Raw genomic sequence first — 23149 nt, 5'->3', positions numbered from 1 at the left:
GATTTTTCTACGAACACATATGTTGTTATCAGACAGACTTTTGTTAACTCACTGCTGTCTCGTAAAAAAAGCATTAAAACTACAAGCTTCCGGTCGACTTTCATCCTCTATGGTAACATGTAGCTACACAACAGATGATATATCTTCTGCTGTATGGTCCTTTGTTGTGTTTATGGCTTTGAGAAGTTCCACACACGATATATGCCCCATTTACAACGACAAAATACAAATATAGATGATCAGAGACGTAAATTATGAATCTGGGGTAAGTGCTAAGTTTTCTGTTATTTTGAAGTTGAGGTTAACTGTTACCACCTGTCTTGTGAAATTGTTTGCTACCTTGCTCGGTAGCTTACTTCTGTCATTTTAGCAAGCTCTGATGGGCGCCTGTTAACTAATGTTAGAAAGCAAGGCATTTGCAGACTGATTTGCGTTGACATAAGGTCGACAGCTTTGTTACTATCCTACTGTCCTGAAATACGTAGGTTAACATTTAGCATTATATGGCACTATGAGGTTAACGTTTGACCAGGCTAGTGACATTGTCTTGCTAACGTTCATGTTACCATTTGCTTATTTCACCTCTAACAACTGTCGGTTTACCTCAAACTAAGGACTAGTTACGCCATCGAAGAGTTCGTTTAAGTTGTCTAACTATTAGCCTAGCTAGCTAACGTAACCTGCTGTAAAACATTGATGGGCAATAAGCAAACAAGCTAAAGATAAAGTACGTTTGCTAACTAATGCCTCATTAGCTAGGTGTAGAAATGGTTGACCTGTGATGGTGAAGTGAGTGTACCACCCGATATGGATAGCTGAATCAAATGTATTATTGTTACGTGCAATCCACAGAGATGGCCTGCTGTTTGAGTTCGAAAATGGAAAGCCCAAGCTGATTTTTACCAGCCACGGTAAGGATAGTAACGACTATTATTTGGTTTGCCTATTTGTCATTAAGAACGGCATGAATGCTTAAAAGAAATTCAATCAAAATCAACAAATAGATGTAAATAAAATGCTGGTGTGGATTTGTTTCCTCTCATAATCAAGCAATCAGTATGCAACTAAAAGCAAAATGCTGACATAATTGCTCTATGTATCATGTGCTGTTCAATCCTCTGTGTCTCTCCGGCGTTACAAACTTCATGGCATGTCCAATTTCAGCAGCCAATACATGCCTCTGTCAATCAGACTCATAATGGCATATAGTTATGGCTATTAACCCAATTTCAAACAAATAAGCCAGAAGATGACACTACTACAGCAACCTACAAGATGTTTTTCTCTGCTCTTCTGACATGAAGCGGTCAAATCATTCAACCTTTGACTACTTGGGGAAGTTTGCATATTCTACATGGACACAGATGAGTTCGCTGCTCACAGCTATATTCGGTTTATCAGAATAAGATGTACAACAAACTTTTTAATCCATTGTTGCCAGAGACAGTCATTGAAGATAACACACTTTTCTTGAAACTTAAAATCTTGTTATTTCACTTAATCCTTGATCATTCTCTCACTTTATGCTGCGGCCATATTCAATTAAATTTTATTTATATAGAGCCAAAACAATGATATTCTTATAAATATAATAGATTTTAGGTAACAGGATTTCAACAAATAGTTTGTTTATATTCTGAGCATCTGTAGATAGTCTACAGGGGACCATGCATTCAAATAAAATTACCATATATTATGCACTCCTATGGGGTACGTCTGGTTTAGATTCACAATGTGGTTGCGGTATAATACATGTTGATTTACTTTTGCCTATCCCTGATAGTCACAAGGATGTATGTTTTATAAACTTTATATGATTTTGTTGCAGGGGTTGAATCAAAGACATCAAATAGAATTAGCAAGGCAAGTTCTACTGAATTACATTTATGGCTAAATCCATTTGCTTTGAAATATTTCAAGCAAACAAAAATGTAACAATAACAAAATAACTCCTATCAACAGAATCCCCCAAGAAACAGACCTCTGAAAGTCCCTAAAGAGCCTCCCCATGAGAGGCCCCAGAAGACTCAGGCAAAGGGCCAAGGCACATGGAAGAATACCTCAGATACCACCACTGTTAGTCTGGACACCCTTGCAGTGCTTAATGGCTCAGTGAAAACTAGAGCTAAAAGGGTGGATAGAGGGTTATCAGCAAAGAGGTCTGATTCTCACAAGACCAAAACTTCAAATGAAATCATCAGAGCCCTAAAGAAGAATCCCCAAGAGAGCCTGGTGTGTCTAACCCAAGGTCAGCTACAGCAGATCATCAGCAGCATAACCAAAACCCCCAGTTCAGGAGTACAAGATGATGCTCATTCAAAAACACAGAGAGGTAAGATCCATATGATGACAAAATATCAAATCACTACGTAAATTAAACAAATAATTGCAATAGATATTGATTCACAAACTTAAAATGATGTATCATAACTCATAAGTTTATTATAGGTATATAATGTTTATGTGTTTCTTACAGTAACAGAAGACCCCAGAGAAGACGGTGGAGCTATTTCAAGAGAAACTCATGATGCACTCATTTCAGATGGAAACATTCGTAAGAACGGGAGTGCACAGGAAAAACGGAAGGACAATAAGTAAGAGTCCCCTACCCTTGACCCCAGGGTTCACATGAAGGTCATGAAAGAATTTTAATTTTCAATCGACTCTCTGATTTTTCTCTCTTAGAGCACTTTTCAATGGTGAAGTTGCTGGCTTCTTCAGTGGGCTGGGAGAGAGGGAACTTGAGAAAGAAGCTCTGGAGGCCAGGAGAGCACAGTGGCGGAGAGAGTTAGGTGTGGTGGACTATGTATCTGTGTACGTTTACATGAAGCATCAGACTGTAAAAGATGCTGCCGTAATTGTGATGGGTTTATTTCTTTATCGTTGTGAATGTGGCCAATAAATAGAGAAGTCTTGATGTTATACAGTAAGACTAAATATTAGTTATTGTAGATAAGTGAACAGAAAAACAACTCATTCATTTCCAGATGAGCAGTGTGTTGAAAAACAGCAGGAGCAAGCGAGTGTGGAGGCTACACTACCTGGAGGACCATGGCGAATGGCCGCTAAATCCAGCTCCAGGGATGTACAGCTAAGAGTAAGTTCATTTCAGCTCCTAAATGAAATGCACCACTTTCACCAACTTAATTTTTAGGCCTCAAATTCAAGTCGTCATGTGTTTTCTGTTGTCATGTCTTGATGCGTAGAAGGCTGTAAATATTTTTAAAAAGTGTGTCGTTTTTAGTGGCATCTAGTGGTGAGATTTCTGAGTTTCAACCAGCTGAATGCCCTTCCCTTTACAAGTGTGTGCGAGTACCTAAGGTGGCCGTCACATGCAATTAAAATGAGAAAGGCACTATCCTAAGCCAGTGTTTTGGTTTTCCTGTTCTGGGCCAGGGGCGGAGTGGCCATCGGGAGCACCGGGATTTTTCCCGGTCGGCCGGTCGGCCTATAATCTCTCGAGAACCGGCCTTCGCAGCCGTTGAGTCAAATTCATGAGCGGCCCATCGACTTTACATGTACGTCAAATAACTGTGAAAATCTCTAAGTTCTCCAAAGGTTACACGAGTTCGTAGTCCAACCACTATTTATAGCACTATTTGTGTCTATACATCACACCTATGGTGTGTGTCAAACTCACTCCCATTAATCCAACCTTCTGATTTTTGTTTAGCCTCCTATATTGATGTAATTCTTTTTATTCAGACGCTCCATTACTTTCATGACCACAAATATATAGCGATTTAATTCGTTTTTTTGTTGAATGTAGAATGGTCGAAGCAAAGCATCATGGGAAATGCGTATCGTTCTGCCTTTATCAAGTGAACCTAGGGAGATAAATTAGCGGCTATCAGGGAGAGAGAGCAGGTGAAGCGGACCTGATGGAGGGACATAAGAAAAAGGAGAAAGGAGGGGGCAAAGGCCAGACTGAAAAAGAGGCGGATGCTGGAGGAAAGTGCATCAAAATGTACAAGAATTCCGGATTTATTCAACCAGCCGTCAACTAGATGCGAGTGAGTTGACAGGACACATTGTTGCGAATTAGCATAACATTTGAGCCATACGGTACACGATTTGTTCCGTATTTCCATAAATGTACATATACAAATACACTGTCACTGTCATGTCTGTCACCCACACATCAACTCTAAATCTAACAATAATGATCAAAAGCCGCCCGTTTGTTTCTGTAGTTGATATGGGAGGTAGAGGGAATGCGGGTTGGGCCAGTTTTGGGCACGTTGTGAGCACGTTGTGGGCCGGTGGTGGGCCGGTGCAGTCAGAATTGTCCCGGTGGATTTTTGTGTCCCACTCCGCCCCTGTTCTGGGCTAATGCAGAAACGTGGCGGCGCAACATGGAAGAGGTCCCGCTCCCTTTGTAGATATGAAGGGCTCATTCTAATCTAATGACAACACAACAATTCATAGTTACACTTATGAAAACATAATTATGAATACTGTGTTCCATTTCTACTAATGACGCCACTAAATACATTTACATTTACATTTAGTCATTTAGCAGACGCTTTTGTCCAAAGCGACGTACAAGGGAGAGAACAATCAAGCTAAGAGCATTAAAAACCGGGTGTAACAATAAATACTGCTTATAAAACGACATAGAAAGAATAAAAAATAAGTGCTGGCCTGTTACTGCTTAAGTGCAGGTTAAGCCAAGGTGCCAGTTAGAAAGGGAGGTGCTCTTTGAAGAGTTGGGTCTTCAAGAGCTTCTTAAAGGTAGAGAGGGACGCTCCTGCTCTGGTAGTGCTAGGCAGGTCGTTCCACCAACGTGGAACTACAACTGATACTAGACACTGTACCTTTAAGATTAACTGAAGTGAACACTCTAGTTAAAAATGGGGCTTGTGTGTTGCAGGAAAAGTTGCGTGTACCCTCTGGTATGAGAGATACAGACAGCAGGGCATCAGCCTTCAGCAGCCAAAGGGACCTACCTTCTGCCATTCGTTCCGCATTTGTCCTGGGGGTATGATTTTACTTTATCATGATATTGAGGTTCATGGCCAGGCAGCCTTAGTTTGTCAAAGGCCAGTAACATGAGCATTGAACTCTATGATTTTATGGTACTAACATTTGTCTTTATCATTTTGTGCGGTACGAAGGTGTTTCATCATGCTCAGTATACGCTTATTTCAGTCCCTCCAGGAAGTTGTGATCATGGGATTTTCACACAACATTTGCAATGAGTTGCAATTTTCTTAAATTTTCTTTGATAAAAATGCAATATGGGCCGAAGAGTATTTAAGTCTTTGAAGCGTTATTTGTGATCGCTTTCAGTGCTTCAGAAAATGTAAACCCAGTATCAAATCTGCAACAGCCTCAAGGTCCAGCTATACCAGTCATCATCAACACTCCACACTATGTGTTCTGCAGCTCTTCACGGATCTGTCTCATTTAGTAAGAGAAAAAGGCAAAACAGAACCCTCAAATTCTACACATTAGTGAAGGCAATTTGTTTTTTCGTGTGTGCTTTTGTCTTCCACAAAGTATAAGCCTATTTAAAAAGATCCCTGGCTATTTAGTTTGATCCATACCCTTGATCCATAAGCTTACCTTGCATTACGGACACCATCTATTTTAATATAAAGATAAAAACAATGTAAGTGGTATTATTTTGACATGGGTAGCTCAGTCCAGTAAGGGGGGACATGGGGGTAGAAAAAAAAAATAGAAAGTCCAGGTCAGCTTATGGAGTTCAGGAGTCTGATAGCAGAGGGGACCCCAGTATAGCCTATTCAACCCTCGGATCATTTTCAGTTAATGTATTTCATTATGATGATCTTGTTGACTTCATTACCCATACTGCTTTGTGGAGTATTAGAGAAGATGCTTTTTTCTAAATTGTTGTGAGACCAACCTAGACGTATTGTGTATTTTAATGTGATATCAAAGTACATAAGTAATCTATGGCCTTTCTCATTAGCCCAAAACGTTTTACAGGTTACTGCCACCAATGATCAGAGATTTAACTAATCATTGCAAATTGAGTGCCATTTTTTTTAGAATTTCCACTGGAATCACAAATTTAAAAAGTTAAAATTACCATAATTTGAACTGCAATTTTCCGTAGCAAATTAATTTTTGGCTGCAAGTATCATAACAAACTGTCGCAAGAATCTGGTGGGACTGTGAGATTATCAGAGTAGGGTGAAGTTTGTCGTTTTGCAGAATACTTTGCACTGCTTACAGATAAAGTACAAACAAAGACAACGGGTACTATATTTTAGAGCACATGAAGAATATATGTACAGTAGCACTACTGGTGAATGTTGTTTGTTACTAAAGAACAGATGGCTATGATGGTAGACATGCTTGCGTCCATAATCTGTAAAGACAAATGTGTACCTCTGATTTGGCTGGCCAGGAGGCAGCTCCTTCAGATGAGGCCTTCAGAGCCGACAATAAGGTACAACAGAGGCTTTGGCTGGAGGAGCTGGATCAGCAGAGGCAAGACGACCAGCGGAGACGCAGGCAGGAGAAACTACACCATAACCAGGTACTGCATAGGACCTCTTAAACTACAACTCAAAAGTTTACACTAAGGTAAACTAAATTTACCATGCTGTTGATTTTAGCTTACCATTTTAAGTGATGCCTCTGATCCGGTTGGTTTGTGGCTGTTAATCCACAAAACATTGTAGTTCTAGAATGCTTACATTCTCACTTGTGCAATTTTTTAGGCAGAGGACCATGATCGCTGGGCAATGCACTTTGACTCCCATAAAAGTCTCCTGCCTCACCCCCCAGTTCTGCCTTGTATCAAGGGAGAGGCAGATCTTTGCGGCTCCCTGTCACGCCACCATTCTCCGTCGGGAACCATGTCCAGTGGCTGGGAGGCTATAAGTGTGTCCGGCAGAGACAGCCAAAGCAGGTCCAGTGCGGACACAACCACTGGAAGCAACCCCCCGAAAGCCAGGTTTTTGTCTGCCTCTTTAGCCAACTACCATCATGTTGAATATATATGCAAGTGAAGTGTCATATTTTTATCCACTTATTACTGTATTATTGAATAATGTGTGTATTGCTGGTACTGGAACATGGACATCTCAACAAATAGAGGTAGCAGTTAGAGGAGAAGGCTGCCATAAGGCAGAAGGGCCCTTTTCCGAGAAATCATGTGGCTGGGCATGCCTTTTCTTATAAACCCCGGTGCAAAGATACCTTTTCCGAGAAATCATGTGGCTGGACATGCCTTTTCTTATAAACCCCAGTGCAAAGATAGCTTTTCTGATAAATCATGTGGCAAACATATCGTCTCTAAAAAAAACACGCAGAAGACACACCTAGGCGCCTTTTGGGGTTTTAGACTGAGTCGCGGGCCTTCAGATAGGCGTTTCTGAAAGGCCATGCCAAGGTCATGGTCTCAAGAGGGTTCATGGCGAGGTGACAGACTCCTCTAGACGCTTCGGCAATGCCACAAGACAGACAATTTCCAGACACCGTATCTGAAAAAAACGAGACACCTGTTATCACAGGAAACTGTGCAATATGCACGCTGTTAAGATAGATGTCTCAATCTCGATGTGGTTAAGTCTGATGAAGTAAACAAGAACAGGAAAGAACAAAGAACAGGGTAGAACAAAGGGGGGCTAGATCTATAAAAAAGGGGGCACGGGGACTTGATCCTTAGGTTATGTACTTGATCACTCTTGCCATATGACTAGAGTCTTTGAGATGCTTCAAGTACCAGCTCAGCAGTAGTTAACTTCTCTGAATTAAACCGTTCAGTATAATCATACCTATTTGCCTTGAGAAGTTTCTTTAGAACTCTTAGAATTTTCCACGACAGAAGCAAGTAGCATGTCTGGCTGTGTCGTGAAAATGGTGCAACAGACAGATAAAAGGGGACAGTATGCTATTTGATCACTTCTGTTTATGTGAAGACTGTCCATTTTTTTTATACTTTTAAGGACTAGTGTGTAGGATTAAGGAGATATATTACCAAAAAATGGAATATAGTATTCCTAATTATGTTTCATTAGTGGATAATCACCTGTAACTACGAATCATATTCAGGGGTTTTTCTAGAAAAAAATAGTAGCAGGGAGCAGACCCCTGCGCAAAGCCGAGGGAGCAACGCGACTATTATAAGAATATTAATATTATTTTCGTTAGCTTAGAATTTACCCTTCATATCTACATAGGGACCGGAACCTCTTCCACAAAGCCCAAAGCCCAATTTTCTGGTGCTGACTAACCATTTTGTGTTGTGAAGTTTGAGAGAACAAATTCTGACAAATGGAGGATCAGAATTTTCATCAAACTGTTTCAAAAACCTCAACCTCAAACCTTGCATGTCTACTTCAAATATATGTAAATAGAAACGTAATATATTTTTAGAGCTTTGAGTGGAGAATAAAATAAACAGCATGCACATATCAGTCTCTGAGTCAAAAACCAGATTCGAAAACAGCGCACTCACATTGTTGTGTTGCATGCAGCGAAAGTTGAAAACTGTTCAGCTTTTCGAGAGGCAATGTATGTGTCAGCGAATCAAATTGCCTTTCATGCAAATTTCATGGTTGTGTTTTACATAAAATGTGTAAGTTTGACTTTTTTTCGCTTAGATTTTTTTACAGTTTCAGAGAAATAGACACAGTACAATGTAAAAACTAGGGGTGTAAATCACACCCATCATGGCGATTCGATTCAGTATCGATTTCCTGACCCAACGATTCGATTATTTTCGATACTCATGAATATACCACGATACGATTCGATTCGATTCGATTCGATTCGATTAATTTTTTCTTTTTTTTACCTTACAGGCTAGACAATGTTTCAGATTTGAAATAAATCAATGAAAGCTGTTATATCGTTATGCATTTTATTTGAGAAACAACAGCCAATAACAGAAGTAGAAAAGTTGTACTCCACCTAGGCCTTTGACAACCTCATTCACTGAAAAATAATAATGCCCCTGTTATAGATTCTGAAAGGCCTTGCATCAAAAAGTACTGTACAAAGTACAAAGTGTTAAGTAACAAAAATAGGCCTATACCACATTCACTATAGAATAACAATACTCAACAAAATCAGTGCAAAAGTGCACTAGCAGCAAACGGTAACAAAAAATAGGCCTGTAGTTAATTCAATTTAAAATGACAATGCTCCACAAAATCAGAGCAATGAGTGCAAATGTGCACTAGTATCAGCAAATGTTAACAAAAAATACCCCTGTTGGCCTACTTCATTCACTATAAAATAAAAATACTCATCAAAGTGCACTAGCAACAAAAAGTAAAAAAATCGATTTTTAAATCGATACTCTTGTGGACGTGTCGATGCATCGTATCGTCGGCTGTTGGATCGATGCATCGATACAAAACGATTCTTTTTTACACCCCTAGTAAAAACCCCGTTATTGTAACTGAAAAGTATCTGAGGGGATTTCCAAGGTGCCTGAGCCAGCTATCTAATGTAAGCAGGCTATGTCCCACAAGGTAAACAGCTCGCTAGCGGCGGAGTGGTTTGTTGACTTGTCAATCTTACTATAACGTCTCCGTTATCAACCCAACCCCGTGTGCCAGACTCTTCCTCCGTTTGATCAATGCATTGCAACGCACACGTCTTAGCTTGGCGTGACGGAGGAGGAGTCTCGTGCATTGGGTTGTGTCGATAACAGAGACGTTTATAGTGAGATAAATCTCGCTGCAAGCAACCCAACGCAACGAAACCCAACAGAGCCATAATTTAGTTCGGCAAGAATGACGTCATCTCCCCATTCAAAGTGAATGGGGATCTGTCAAAGATTACGGATCAACGCAATCCAACATAACAATGTGAGCTTGGCATGACTCACCCATTAGCAAAGAGCTATTCATTTGGAAAATTGTCGTTATTGAGGATTTCGACCTACTGTTTCCAAAAGGAGAACGTTTACACTGCCATTTTGTCAGTCAAAAACACCAGGTAGTTGTCAGATGTATATTAAATAATATCTGTTTACAGTAATGAATGTTAGGCTTTATGTTTTATCTAAGGTTAGAGATTGTTAGTAAGTAAATTTTCCTCGAAAGTATAGCCAAGACGTCTGTAAGGGACATCTGTTTGTGAGTGTCTTTTAGGGATGTCCCATACATCCCAATGCAACCATTGTAGCCAAGCTTTGCTCATGATTTAGAAAGAAGACATCCATACTAGGACGGGGCCCTGATATGCATATGTGATGTATGTGTTTTAATGATATTGATGAGATGTCCGATACTTTTCAGCCACCTGCGCACCATGACTGCTCTTTTGGACCCTGCGCAGCTAGACGACAGAGAGAGGAAGCGTCTAAAACAGTTAGAGCACCAGGTAGACACGTCTACCATTATATTTAAGTCTCTTCAAGCAACATATCTATTATTTGTATGTATAAGTTACAATTAATGTTATTAATAAAGCAAAGAAAAATTTCAAAGATCTACACAGAAAAAATCTAGAGAAGCAGAAGTCCAAAGAATGTAGTGCCCCATGTCTGTGTGTGGTTTGGATGCAGCGAGCCATCAACACTCAGGTGGAGGAGAAGAGGAGGCAGAGAGAGAAGGAGGTATTAGAACAAAAACGCCAGGAACAGGAGGAAGAGAAAAGAGTGGCGAAAGAGAGAGAAAATCTTCAACAGCAGTACCTACGAGATACCCAGAGAGGGAAAGACAAAGAGGTAAGAAGTAGTGAGGGTTTGATTCATGACTGAATGATTATGATTCATGACTGAATGATTAGGATTCATGACTGAATGATTAGCATTCATGATGAAACTTGATACATCATGACAATCACACTTTTCAATGATTCAATGTGACAGTTCTGTTATGCTTCTGTTGAAATATTTGTAAATTTTTGCCTTACAGTGCTCACTGTAATCACGGTATCATCTTTTCAAGCGTATTCATTTATTCTCCTTGCAGAGACTTTTCTCCAAAGTAACTGAAAATCATAAAAAAAATATAATATTATCATTATGCATAGCACAAAACAAATGTGTTTCACAACATTTTATATTAGAATTAGTAGTAGTAAGGACAATGGTACCTTCGTCACACAGATGGAACGCAAGCACAATAGCACTATTGACGAGCGCCACATAATGTTGGTGAGATTGTGCATAAATGCTAATGTGTTTGTACTGTCTTGACAACAGCACCAGTAAAACGTTGATCCCACCCGATTTGATGGGCGTCATAAACTATTCAAACACAACAGCTGAGGCACCACACAAAGTGTATTGACTACTAGGGGTGGGGAAAAAAATCGATTCTCCCTAAAACGATTCTGTCTCGATTCAGAAAAGTTCATAATCGATTTTGTAATTAAAAAATATATATATGTGTGTATATATAAGAAGTAGTGAAAATATATATATATTTTTTACACATACATTTTATGTTGAAATGCAAGCTGCATCGATTATTGCATTGTTCATAGAAATTCAAAATTGTGACAAGGAAAAGCTTTTTCTCTAATAAAAAATAGAGAAGGTAATTCATCTGTTGATTTTCTTTAATTATTATTATTAATAATAATAATAATAATAATAATACCTTTATTTTATAGTGCGCTTTTCAAGGACCCAAAGTCGCAATTTACAATGTCATAGAGGGGGGGGGGGTATTACAGAGAGGGGGGACAGCACAAGCAGGACGCATTTACATTTACAGAAAAAAGGGGGGGGGGGGGGTATTTACAGACAGGGGGGAGAATTATCAAACACAATCAAAGACTCTGAGTAGCAAACTCGAATGTTTTATTAGTCGAAATGCATCGATTATTACTTACACGTAACATAACATCGCTGCATTTGTGTTTTCTTGTGTTGGCGTCTGTTTTTCCTCCTTTACCTTTTTCTCACCAAAACGTATACACTTGTAACCCCTCTGGGAACAGCAGACCCAAGCACTTTGTTGTAACATACATTTGTGGGGGATGGGGGTTGGTTAACATGTTCTTCACAAAAGAGGAGCCAAGGCCCAAGAATTTCAGGTGCATAAAATAATTTCTTGATACTTTTGTTGAAAATGGATCACACAGACCCGACTACCACAGGAGGGTTAAAATGGTATTTATTATAGTGTATGTACAAATAGTCTTTTACATTTTAATACAAAATGAAACACATTCTATTGTTCTTTGCATTGCTGTGCCATGATCTTTGTTTGTTTCTCTGTATATACTCTGCACATTTTCTGCAAAATCCCTTGTATGTATCAACATATTTGGTCATAAAAGCTGATTTTGGTTGTAGACGTTTCCAAAAATATTTGGTATATCCACTCTGTGTACAGGAGCAGCTCAGTCGTAGGGCAGAGGAAATGTTACTAAGTGTGCAGCGTGCGCAAGAGGAAGCCAAGAAGGACAAGCAGCTACTACGTATCCGCGATTTGGCAAGGAAAGGCCATGATGTCTCGAAACTGCTGGGGACTCTGGAGAGAAGGTCCACTGACTCTGTGCAAGGCAAGCCCACAACTGTTTGTACTCATCCCTGGGTAGTAATCTAATGTCTGCAAGGAGTGCATATGTTGCTATAATGTATTTACTGACCTTACTGTAAGAGGCTTTAAGTTAGTGTCTTATCTTATATTCTATCTTCCAATTTATTTTTCTTTTATAATGATTTTGTAGCTTGTCTGATAAAAAGTAACGGAGGTTATTGCTCTGTGGTTCTTTCTGACCTATAGCTCTTGGCTTAGAGTCTCGAACTTCATCTGGTAGCCTGTCTGTTGCTCTGAGAATTGAGGAACTCAGCCCAGCCTCTCCCAGACGAGAAACAGGTGTGCAGACAGGTAATACCTTATCTCCAGCTCTCCATGTTTCCCATTGTTTTTCCATTCCTATTTGAACCATATCAAGAAAGTCTGCATAGTGAATTAGGAATGAAATGAAAATGTATTTTTGTTGTAGTGAATTTTTTTAATTTCAAAAGTAATTGTGAGATGGTGAGGCAATAAGAGAATGAGAAATGGGAGGTAAGAGTGTGGGAAATGACACTTTTAATGACCAATGCATGCTAAGCGAAAAGCTTAACATCGTTCCCTACCATATTTTGTATTTTGATGACCCCTGTAGACATGAATGGTGGAATATCCGATGCCACACCCCACTGTGACTACCCTCTCCCAATGCTGGGCATGGCCCTGGAGCACTGTCCTACTCTTCCATCCCAGCCCAGAAGGTCTCGACAGGAGACCCAACTGCAACAGCAGAGCTCGGGGAAGGAGAACATGTGGAATGCAGCAGTGGAGCCTCAAGGAGTAGCCAGAGAGAGCAACCTGTATGAACAATTTAGACGCACCAACCACAGGGTTGTGCCAGTCAGTGGGAAGCGACCTGACTGGAACATGCGACAGCCAAACAGGCCATTTGTTCCTGCCTCTGAGCGATACCCACCAGGCTTGCGTCTGCACCGGCAGGAGAGTCGCCTGCGCAGGCAGATGGAGCTGCTGACATTAGTGGAGAGGAATGCATACTCTAGAACCTCAGCTCCATATCCAGAAGAACCTGCACCCAGCACCTCTCCACACATGAAGGTATGGAGATTACACAAATGAATATGATCTGCATCTGTATTTGTGAGCCACTGCAGTTGAAGACTGTGTAGATTTCAGTTGAAGGTTCTGGAAATTCGTCTGATTTTCCTGAGATGGGAGGAACATGTGAGAAAGATGACAGAGAGAGACAGAGAGCGAGAAAGTGAAGTGATTGGCTTCATATATTTGAGTTTCCAAAAAAGGGGGATGACACAGCATAGAGGGATAAAAGAGTGGAGAGGAAAGTTGGCAAGGGGAAGAGAACATGGAGTGTTGCTGACAGATGGAGAGTGTGAAAAAGAGGATTTGGAGCGGTGTAGGTAGGTAGATTGATAGATTTAAAAAAAAAAATAGTGGCGGGAGATTCTGGGGAGAGAGAACGAGCAAATGTAGGAGAGAGATTGGACGGGGAGGGAGGAGATGATAAGATGGGGCCTCTTATTTCCTAGTTATACAGTCAGGCCTATATTGGCGAGAGAAAGGGAGACTTCATGTTGGCGCAAGTGTCAGTTAAACACAGGTGTTAGCCAGTTGAATTACCCTATTATGATGTCACATTTTTAAATGTAATGTCTTAAAAGGTATAAAGTTCAGAATAATGCAAAATACATAACTTGAGATATTATTATTAGACAGCAACTCTGACATGTCCATCCTGATCCCATGTAGAACTGGTGTGTAAATGGCTGTACTGCCCCTTTTTGTTTTTTTATAGTCGTTTCATTCCTCCTTTTCCCATTGAAGTGCAGGGTCTAGCACTCGCCTAATGTTCTCAGTCTGTACACAGTAGACCAGAGCCAGTTTGAACAAAGATTTTAGTACGCTTTAAAACAAGCCATTCTATTAGCGTAATTTCACCCACATTTACAAATCTGTGTAGTTCACCATTAAGACCAAACATTTTAGGGCACAGAGTGTCTACAATCTTTGTTTGAAAACAAGTCATCAAACTATTTATTTTTCTCCGGATGCCAGTGTTGACCTATCTGGTTGTTTATCAGACATTTGCCTGAGCTGTTATAAACCAAGACATTAAGTAAGGGATAATGTATAGTCCGGCGGTCATTACCGAAAAATACAGTAAATCCAGACGGGACTTACAGGACCCTAGGGCTGGATCTCAATACTCTTAAATGTAAGAGAGCTGTCTTACAACCTTGGTGTCTAATCCAGACAGCTGTCTTGCACGAGGTCATTTTTAAGGGTGAGATTATTCAAAAAAACGTTTTATGTCGTTAGTATGCTGAAAGAACGTAGGTTACTTACGTAGCTTACGTAGCTAACTTACGTAGGCTAACGTACTGATGTTAGAAAGTTGGCTGACTGACGCCTCTCAAATCACATCAACCTTTATTGATACACTTTTAGCTAGGATTTTTTTGAGGGGGGGTCCATTTTGTAATTGAACCTAACGCGGCGAAGCCCCGGTGACCCAGCAAAACTAGGGGGGTCTGGGGGCATGCTCCCCCATAAGATTTTTTTTTTAAATAACCTAGTAAATAGTCTCCTCTAGTGGGTTTAAGGAAGATAAATTAACACATTTAGATTTATTATATGGCATAAACATATTGAAGACATCCGCTGAGATTTTGTTTTGGATATGTGTGAAGTAGGAGCACCCTGACCTGGGAGAGAAAGTTTAGGAGCAGCTATACCCTTTGCCTCCACATATTTATGTGAGGCCTCCTTCTCTGCAATGACTGTGATCAAAACAAAGCAGAGAAACAGACTGTGCCTGGAGAAGAGCCTAATCACAGCAGTTGCCTCCTTTTTTTTTTGAAAATAACCTTTTAAATAGTGTCCTCTAGTGGGTTTTAGGAAGAGAAATTAACAAATGTAGATTTAAAATATGGCACAAAAATAAACATATTGAAGACATCTGCTGAGATAGGTGCTAATTATAGTTAATGTCAGATATCCTCTGTTCAATTTTCAAACTCCCTCACTATATGACTTTTTTTGCTCGAGCAATATTCCATGACAAATGATACGACAGAGTCTGTTTCTCTGACTGACGTTTCAATTCAAAGTATGTACCTTGTGCTTGCACAGCTCTGTGCCTTTAGGAACTCCTGGGCTATGTTAGCCTTGTGTGTGGAGAGAAGGCGCTGTCAGGCGCTCCAAGTTTGAGGCTTTAAAATGCGACAGTGATGTCTGGCATATTAAGCAGAGGGGTTTTCCATTTCTCTCCGCAAAAAATTCCTTCCATTCAGGCAAGAACGTGCGGTGTTTATCTTCATATTTTCGTTTAGCTTTACGCTTTGCTGGATCCATGGCATTCTTTCAGTAGCTACTGCTAGTCTGGCTAGTAACTCTGCGACTGGGTGCACACATTAGAATGTTTCATGTTTGGAACATTAACGTTACTTGAAGACATCTCTCAAGATCGCGTGATGACACAATATACATGAATAAATACCCCATTCAAATCGGACAGCTTTTTGTCTGTATTTCGTGCAAAATATGCATTTTAGATGTTTATTTTACAATATGAAAATTCTGTACACCAAGAGAAAAGTCAGTGAGCAGCACTCGCGCTGGAGCCGAGCCACATGTCAGCCGGCAAAGAGCTGCATGCGGCTCGCCACCCCTAATAGCGGTAAACTGTTGTTTTACGTGTTACAACGTGATTACGCTCATGAACGTTTGAACAATGTTGAGAGTTATTGTGAACACGTTTTAAAAAAGTTTGACTGAGTGAAAAAAGGGACGAAAAACTTAAGGCGTCTGTAGGGCGTCTGCCTAAAAGTACTGCGTCCAATTTCTTATTATTTTAGAACAGTGCGTCCAAAAGACGCACGGACGCATGCCTAGCTAAAAGCCTGTTGATGGTTACAATGATGGTGTTATCGGATAGTGCGGTGTCTATTTCTCGGTAACTTTTGAAAAATCTAAGCGCGAAAACGCTGAAAACATGTACATTTACATTCAAAACACGACCGTCAGCTGAGTTGGTCCGCCATCTTTGTTTACATTTTTCAGTTGCCGGAGGGTCGTGGCGCAAAGGTTTGTGGGTATTAGACAGCATCAAGGCTACACCGATGGTTCCTTGAAAAATGACCGTTATATGACGTATTCTAAGGTGTCTTATGACCCCTGAGAAAAAAATTAAGCAGAATGGAACAGGTCTTCCTTCTCTTCTTCTAAGACACCAGGATGCTAAGACAGCATTTTAAGACTATTGAGACGGAGCCTAGGTCTTGTCTCATCTTTTTTTAACAATTTGGTTGCAGTTTCGTGATTTTTCGCTGACAAAAAATTGTTCTTCACGCAAATAAAACTTTAAAGTTTCCGGTGTTGCGTAGCAACCCATTACTTGCTGACTTCAAGTTACAATGACTTTCCATTATGTCAAATGACCGGACTACTTGCGAAATGATAGCAGTCATCTCAGCAGTCAATATAAAGAAATATCAGACCTCCGAACGTTGGGGTGGCCCATTCAAATCAACTGAACTTTTACGAACATTCTGAGGAGCCGTATAATAATATTATGCATTTCAGTAACAATCTTTATTATATTTGTAACCCTTACAACTGGTTAATATGCCAGTGACGTGTCTATATCCCATTCATTTCTGTTTGAGTACTGCAGTGTCTGCATCTTAATTTATTGTGCCTGTCTATCTCTATCGTAGTCTTACATACAGCCGCGGAAAAAATTAAGAGACCACTTTTAAAAATGTATCAGTTTTTCTTTTTTTACTATTTAAGGGTATGTGTTTGAGTAAAATTAACACTTTTGTTTCATTCTATAAACTACTGACAACATTTCTACTGAATTTCAAATAAAAATACTGTCATTTAGAGCATTATTTGCAGAAAAATGACAATTGGTCAAAATAACAAAAAAGATGCGGTATTTCCAGATATTGATTTCTGATCTCTTCCTAAGTTAAAGCATTAGTATTGTGTAGTTTAAGAATCTATATGAACTTGTTTTCTTTGCATTATTCGAGATCTGAAAACATTCCATTTATTTTGCTATTTTGACCAATTGTCATTTTTCTTCAAATAAATGCTCTAAATGACAATATTTTTATTTGAAACTTGGTAGAAATGTTGTCAGTAATTTATAGAATAAAACTAAAATGTTAACTTTACTTTAACTCATACCAATAAATAGTAAAACCAGAGAAACTGATAATTTTTAAGTGGTCTCTTAATTTTTTCCGCGGCTGTATATCGCTAACTAATGGCCGCCTAACCTCAGGCACACCATGGTTGGCTGAGAATGCTGTAGCATTCTACATAGAAAATGTATAGCAAAAAGGTTTCTTTATGTGTCAAATAACATTAAACGAATTAGATAATGCCCACTATGTATGTTGAGTATGTTTGAAACAGGTACAGTCTGTAGGATTTAGGGTTACCTATAAGCAGAAATGGAATATAGTATTTCTTCAAGTCCAGTGTTTTGCTTACCAGAACAATCCAAATAATGATTTCTTCTACCTGCAGGATAAAAATTCTGATCAGCCCAAATTCTACTCCATGGTGGAAAACGCTGATAGGTAAGTGATCCAGCTCCTAAGATAGGGCCTTATGAAATCACTTTTATTTTTCCACAAATTCCATGTACATTTTTTCCAAGATTCTCATTTTTTGTTTTGTTTCGATTTTGGCGCTTTTATAACCAATGAATCTTATTAATAATCACGCAACAAACACAAATAATTCAGACAGAATAAAGGTATTAAAAGAAATAAATAAAACTAATACATTTATCAAATTAAAAATAGTAATGCAAGTCTTTGGCAAGATATTACCTTCCTGTTTTAAAACGTACAGTTGACATGCACCAGTTATGATGCAAGTTATAGGTATCTGTTCTAAGTTCATCCCCTGTTTAGTCTTATGTGTTCCAGTTATAGAGTAATAGGAGGTAGGATGGAAGATGGCATCATTGATATGGCTGATTCATTTGCTCTAGCCACAGTGTTGCCTCTAATGGAATATACTTATTATTAAAGGCACCCAGTGCAACTTTATGTAAACATTCAATGAAAAATAAACATTCAATTTCTAGTCTTTTTTACACGTAGTAAGTTTCAATAACTCCATACCATTACATATCGACATTCAAGGAGCAAAGATGAGACGTCGTTGTGTGGTGAGAACTGATAGAAAATCGTAAACAACAACAATCGCTGGTGGGGAGAAGCCATTTTTCCATTGACTGGAAGCCTGCTTTATTTATTGCAGGTTAAAAAAAATAAAGAAAATGGCGGCGATTGTTGTTGTTATCGATTTTCTATCAGTTCTCACCACACAACGACGTCTCATCTTTGCTGCTTGAATGTCGGTATGTAATGGTATGGAGTTATTGAAACTTACTACGTGTAAAAAAGACTAGAAATTGAATGTTTATTTTTAAGCCTCGAAAGTTGCACTGGGTGCCTTTAAGATTCCAATTTCACACCTACCTGTGAATTCCATTCTTATTAAAAAAATGTATTACTGAATTCCATAATTCCATCCGTGTTTTTGGCATCGCGACAATTGTATGTATTCTAGTAAGAAGTTATTTTGACACATTAGTACAAGTTATTAATAAGTCATTTGCATATTAAATGGTGGTATTAAATTTAACAAATCCTTTTTGAGCATTTCACATTGGCACATTAACCCCAGCAAGTAAGGAAATGGAGCAATGCCATCTGCACTTCAACCAGGCTTAAAACCAGGAGGCCATTCAGCCGAATATATACAAAATGTCCACATGTATAATGCAAAGAAATATTATTCATGTAAATTTAGTTGAGAGGTAGAGAAATATGTGTGGTTAAATGGGGGTCTATGGAAAACATGCCAACTTATCTCCCTCTGGAACGAAATACTGTTTTCTGATTGGCTAATGGGGTGTACATTAATTTGTATAACCGGACACCTTGGACGTAGTCCCAGTAGAAAAGTTAAATCGCTGTTCCATATCAATGCTCTTGAATGGTTACCATTGACAACCAACGTAACGCTGCGCGTCGTGGAGTTCTTTGCCCCGCATTGTCCATTATCTTTGTAGAACTGTACAGCTCGTCGGCCGTTATCCCTTACATAATTATCTCCAACAGTTCAGTAGGCAGAGAGGGGACTTCAGAGTTCACAGTTTTGAGACAATTTGTCAAATGTGGACTAGAAGCATGCCCGGCTCATACACAATTATATTTTAAACCAAGTTTTAGTGTATTGAAACAATCAATACTAATAAATGACTGCAGTTGTCAGATGAAAGATGTTGAGGTGAGAGCAAGGGAAGGGTGAGTGAGTGAGCGAGTGAGTGGTCAATGTGAGAGGGATCACTTTTGTTGCATATGAATGTCATCTAGTGACTTTGTTTAAGACTTGTTATGGAAATGTACATTCAGACAGATGGAATATGTCCTGCCGATTTTAAAAGGAGACATTTTTCATTATCTCCAGTAGGGTGTGCTCTCCCCCCATTCCAACCCTTGAACTCAACCAACAGCAGCAACCCAAAGAGAGTTCAGAAGGCTCTTCTGGGGGCCTCCCTTCAGGCTTTGTCCCCTATGAGCGTACAGATGAGGTCTACCACCTGGATCCCCTGGCTATGCCACAGACACAGGAACCACAGAAGAAGCCACAAACAGGTTGGTGTACATGGACACAGACTCTGGTCGGCCCATTCAAGTTAACACGCATATTAACATACAGTTTATTTATTAAGAAGTCACATTTTTTAATAAAAGGGGACTTTTTAATAAATAAAGGATCAGGACACTGTAAAGCCACTATACTCTGCTTAGAGATCAAGCTCTGAGTATTTACTAGTCTTTTGTGTGTGGACAGGTGTGGGTGGCAGCAGACAAAGCGCCCCTGCTGCTGGGCGAGACCCCCTGCTGCACCCAGAGCTGCTGAAGAACCGGGACAGGCAGCAGGCCATCCTCAAGGGCCTCTCTGAGCTCAGACAGGTATGCAGGAGTAAAAGTCAAACGCATTTCAATCTGGTGACCACTGTCTAGGTGGAGATCTACCATACCCAGCCCAATTTAGTTCCCCCTGGAGTACCTTCAAATTAGCCTAGATATGAAGAGATAGAAAGGGCGGGGGCTTAGAACAGCTAAGTGGGTATGCAGTGTGCTCGTAAGGTTACTTTAACAGCTTAGTGGGTATGCATTGTGCCCGTAAGATTACTATAGCAGCTTAGTGGGTATGCAATGTGCTCGTAAGGTTACTATAACAGCTTAGTGGGTATGTAGTGTGCTCGTAAGGTTACTTTAACCGCTTAGTGGGTATACAGTGTGCTTGTAAGGAAACGATTACAAGGGTAAGTAGAGCAATGAAACTATGCCGATGCTGCCAGTTATTTACATTACGGATAAATAGGCTAGCACAGAGTATCATGAGCGGGGTAGAATTGATGCATAACAGTATGGTGGGGAGGGGTAGGTGTAGGCAGAGGGTTTCTTAAGTAGATCAGTGGAGAGACTACTACAGCATCCAACAGCAGAGACTAGGATTAGGAGGGTGTGTGTCTGTGTGTGTGTGTGTGTGTGACAATAAAGTTGACAATATTAAAGGATACCCACACAAATTTCATAAATGTTCCCTGGTCTGTTGGGGCTGGGCTCTCCTCCACAGGGTCTACTGCAGAAGCAGAGGGAATTGGAGACGGGTCTGAATCCTCTGCTGCAGAGTCAAGGGCCAAACATGGCTGCCCCCTTCTAGCACAGACTCATCTGCTCTTCAGGAGAGAAGTTTTCTAAAAATCCATCAAGAAGCACTTTAAACAGGACAAACCAACAAATTAAAAAGTTTACAATATTGATTAGTACTAACAAAGATTAATTTGCATTTTGCTCTCAACCTGTGGTCATAAGGCTGCAGTAATTGCTACTAAATGAGTCCTTTTCTATATATTTGTATGAAAGGTTTTTGTGGTACACATCTGTGATAATCTCACACTATGATGTCTATGAGTCTATGATTTTTCTGTTGAACAGAATATTTGGACTACCAACCAGAGATGCATTGTCTGATTAGACTTGAACTTTTGATGTGAAATAAAGTATTTTAACAGTTCTGGTTTTGCTTGGTTACTTGAATGGGAAGGTATGGTAGTTTTCTTTTTCTTAAATAAGCTTGCTCCACCTGTGCATGTCAATTAGACAGTTTTGGGGAGTATTAACTAACTATTCTGCCCATACCTGTTCTAAATGACTGTGTTTACATAGATGAGATTTAGTCATTCCACACCAAACGTACCAATTTAAGAAAATCTCCCCACTCGACCCTCTCAGATTTGGCTGAAAAAAATTCAAGGTTGTTCATAAGCTTCTTAATAGGTATAGTCCCAAATATTAGCTCTCTAGTCCCAATAGTTTTGTCACAACTTTTTAACGTTAAGCAACTATGTCATGTGCATTTTCAGACGCTTTTTTAGCAGGGTTTTCTGAAGAGCCATTTTCAAAAATATAAAAAGTAATTTAAGCTAGCTCCTTCAAACTTTCTAGGCTTAAAATCTGATACCATTACTTGAAGAATATGGACTTCCAAGCATCTTTGAAGGCCTGTGGAAAGCTCATGTCAAACTATGTTAAAGCTAGAGACTTGATATTATACACTGACCATCTGTATATTGTATTAAAAATAAACTGTCCCCATGTGATAAATGGTCTGGAAGATATTAAAGCTTGAAAATGGATGCAAACCCATTTTGTGCAATTTCTGGCAAGCTATAGCAAAAGACATGACCGCATTTATCAACATGAAACCAATTGTTTTGGAAAGATTAGATATTTGTTCTTAACATATAATAAATGTGTGATGGTGTTCTGCCTCATTTTCTCAAAATATTTTTTTGAAAATATGGGATTTTTGTACACACCCAGCATTCAATGGCCTATGGTAGCATATTCATATGGTAACAAAAGGTACGTTTATGAAAACTGCACAAAATGCTTTGATTGATGTTTAATAGTATCTGTAGTAAATATTATTTCAGTGTCTGGAATAGCTGGATTTTGTGTCAATTATGAGGTGGAAGAAGATTTCAAAGGGCTTCCAGATCAGTGACATGACCCCTGGCAAATACTGTATATAACCTGTGTTTATGAGGATCATTGGTGGGTTGGAAGTGGCCTGACTTGCATGACTTTATCCAGGTATTTTATAAAGAAACAAAAAAAAAAATGCTTTTCTTTGTATTATTTTGTTTACTTAAATGGTATAAAGTGTTTAAAGTAATTGACCAAACACTTACATCTTGGGTAAATGGCTTTAATGATAACTGTTAGAGTGGCCTAGGACTTTTTGGCACCTTGAGCTAATCCTAATGTATAGAAAATCTCTGGTTTTACCGTCCAATATTGGTGATGCCAGGGGAAATATCTCAATATCTGACTTTAGATATCTAAAAAGAATCCTTAAATTGTCCACAGAATGTCACTCCAATGTTATCATCACACTCCCTTCATCGGCTTTTCCTCTTACAGTGCATCCAAATGCCATCACCTCCCAAGGTTAATAGTGCACTTGTGCTCCACCAAACTTGATTAACAAGAAAACGTGAAATCATCAGACCGTAGTCGACTACAGGCACAAAGTGGGGTGCTACATCAGAGACCGGAAGATCGAGGTAAAACTTTTGATATTTCATATGCATTCTG

General features: G+C 39.4%; 1 protein-coding gene across 1 annotated transcript; it reads left to right on the top strand.

Annotated features, from left to right (window-relative positions):
• Positions 1-216: 216 nt before the first annotated feature.
• Positions 217-21342, top strand: ccdc66 (coiled-coil domain containing 66). The gene is made up of 19 exons (XM_080846586.1): positions 217-265; positions 853-911; positions 1829-1863; positions 1963-2332; positions 2477-2594; positions 2686-2792; positions 2988-3097; positions 4874-4981; positions 6380-6511; positions 6696-6931; positions 10230-10314; positions 10499-10660; positions 12282-12450; positions 12675-12779; positions 13063-13523; positions 17985-18037; positions 19944-20131; positions 20331-20452; positions 21123-21342. The coding sequence occupies exons 1-19, from the start codon at positions 255-257 to the stop codon at positions 21207-21209; spliced, it is 2718 nt and encodes a 905-aa protein (XP_080702712.1). The 5' UTR covers positions 217-254; the 3' UTR covers positions 21210-21342.
• The last annotated feature ends 1807 nt before the right edge of the window (positions 21343-23149 follow it).

The sequence above is a fragment of the Sprattus sprattus genome (assembly GCF_963457725.1).
Source record: "Sprattus sprattus genome assembly, chromosome: 10".
Taxonomy (NCBI): domain Eukaryota; kingdom Metazoa; phylum Chordata; class Actinopteri; order Clupeiformes; family Clupeidae; genus Sprattus; species Sprattus sprattus.
This window is presented reverse-complemented; position numbering and strand designations above follow the sequence as displayed.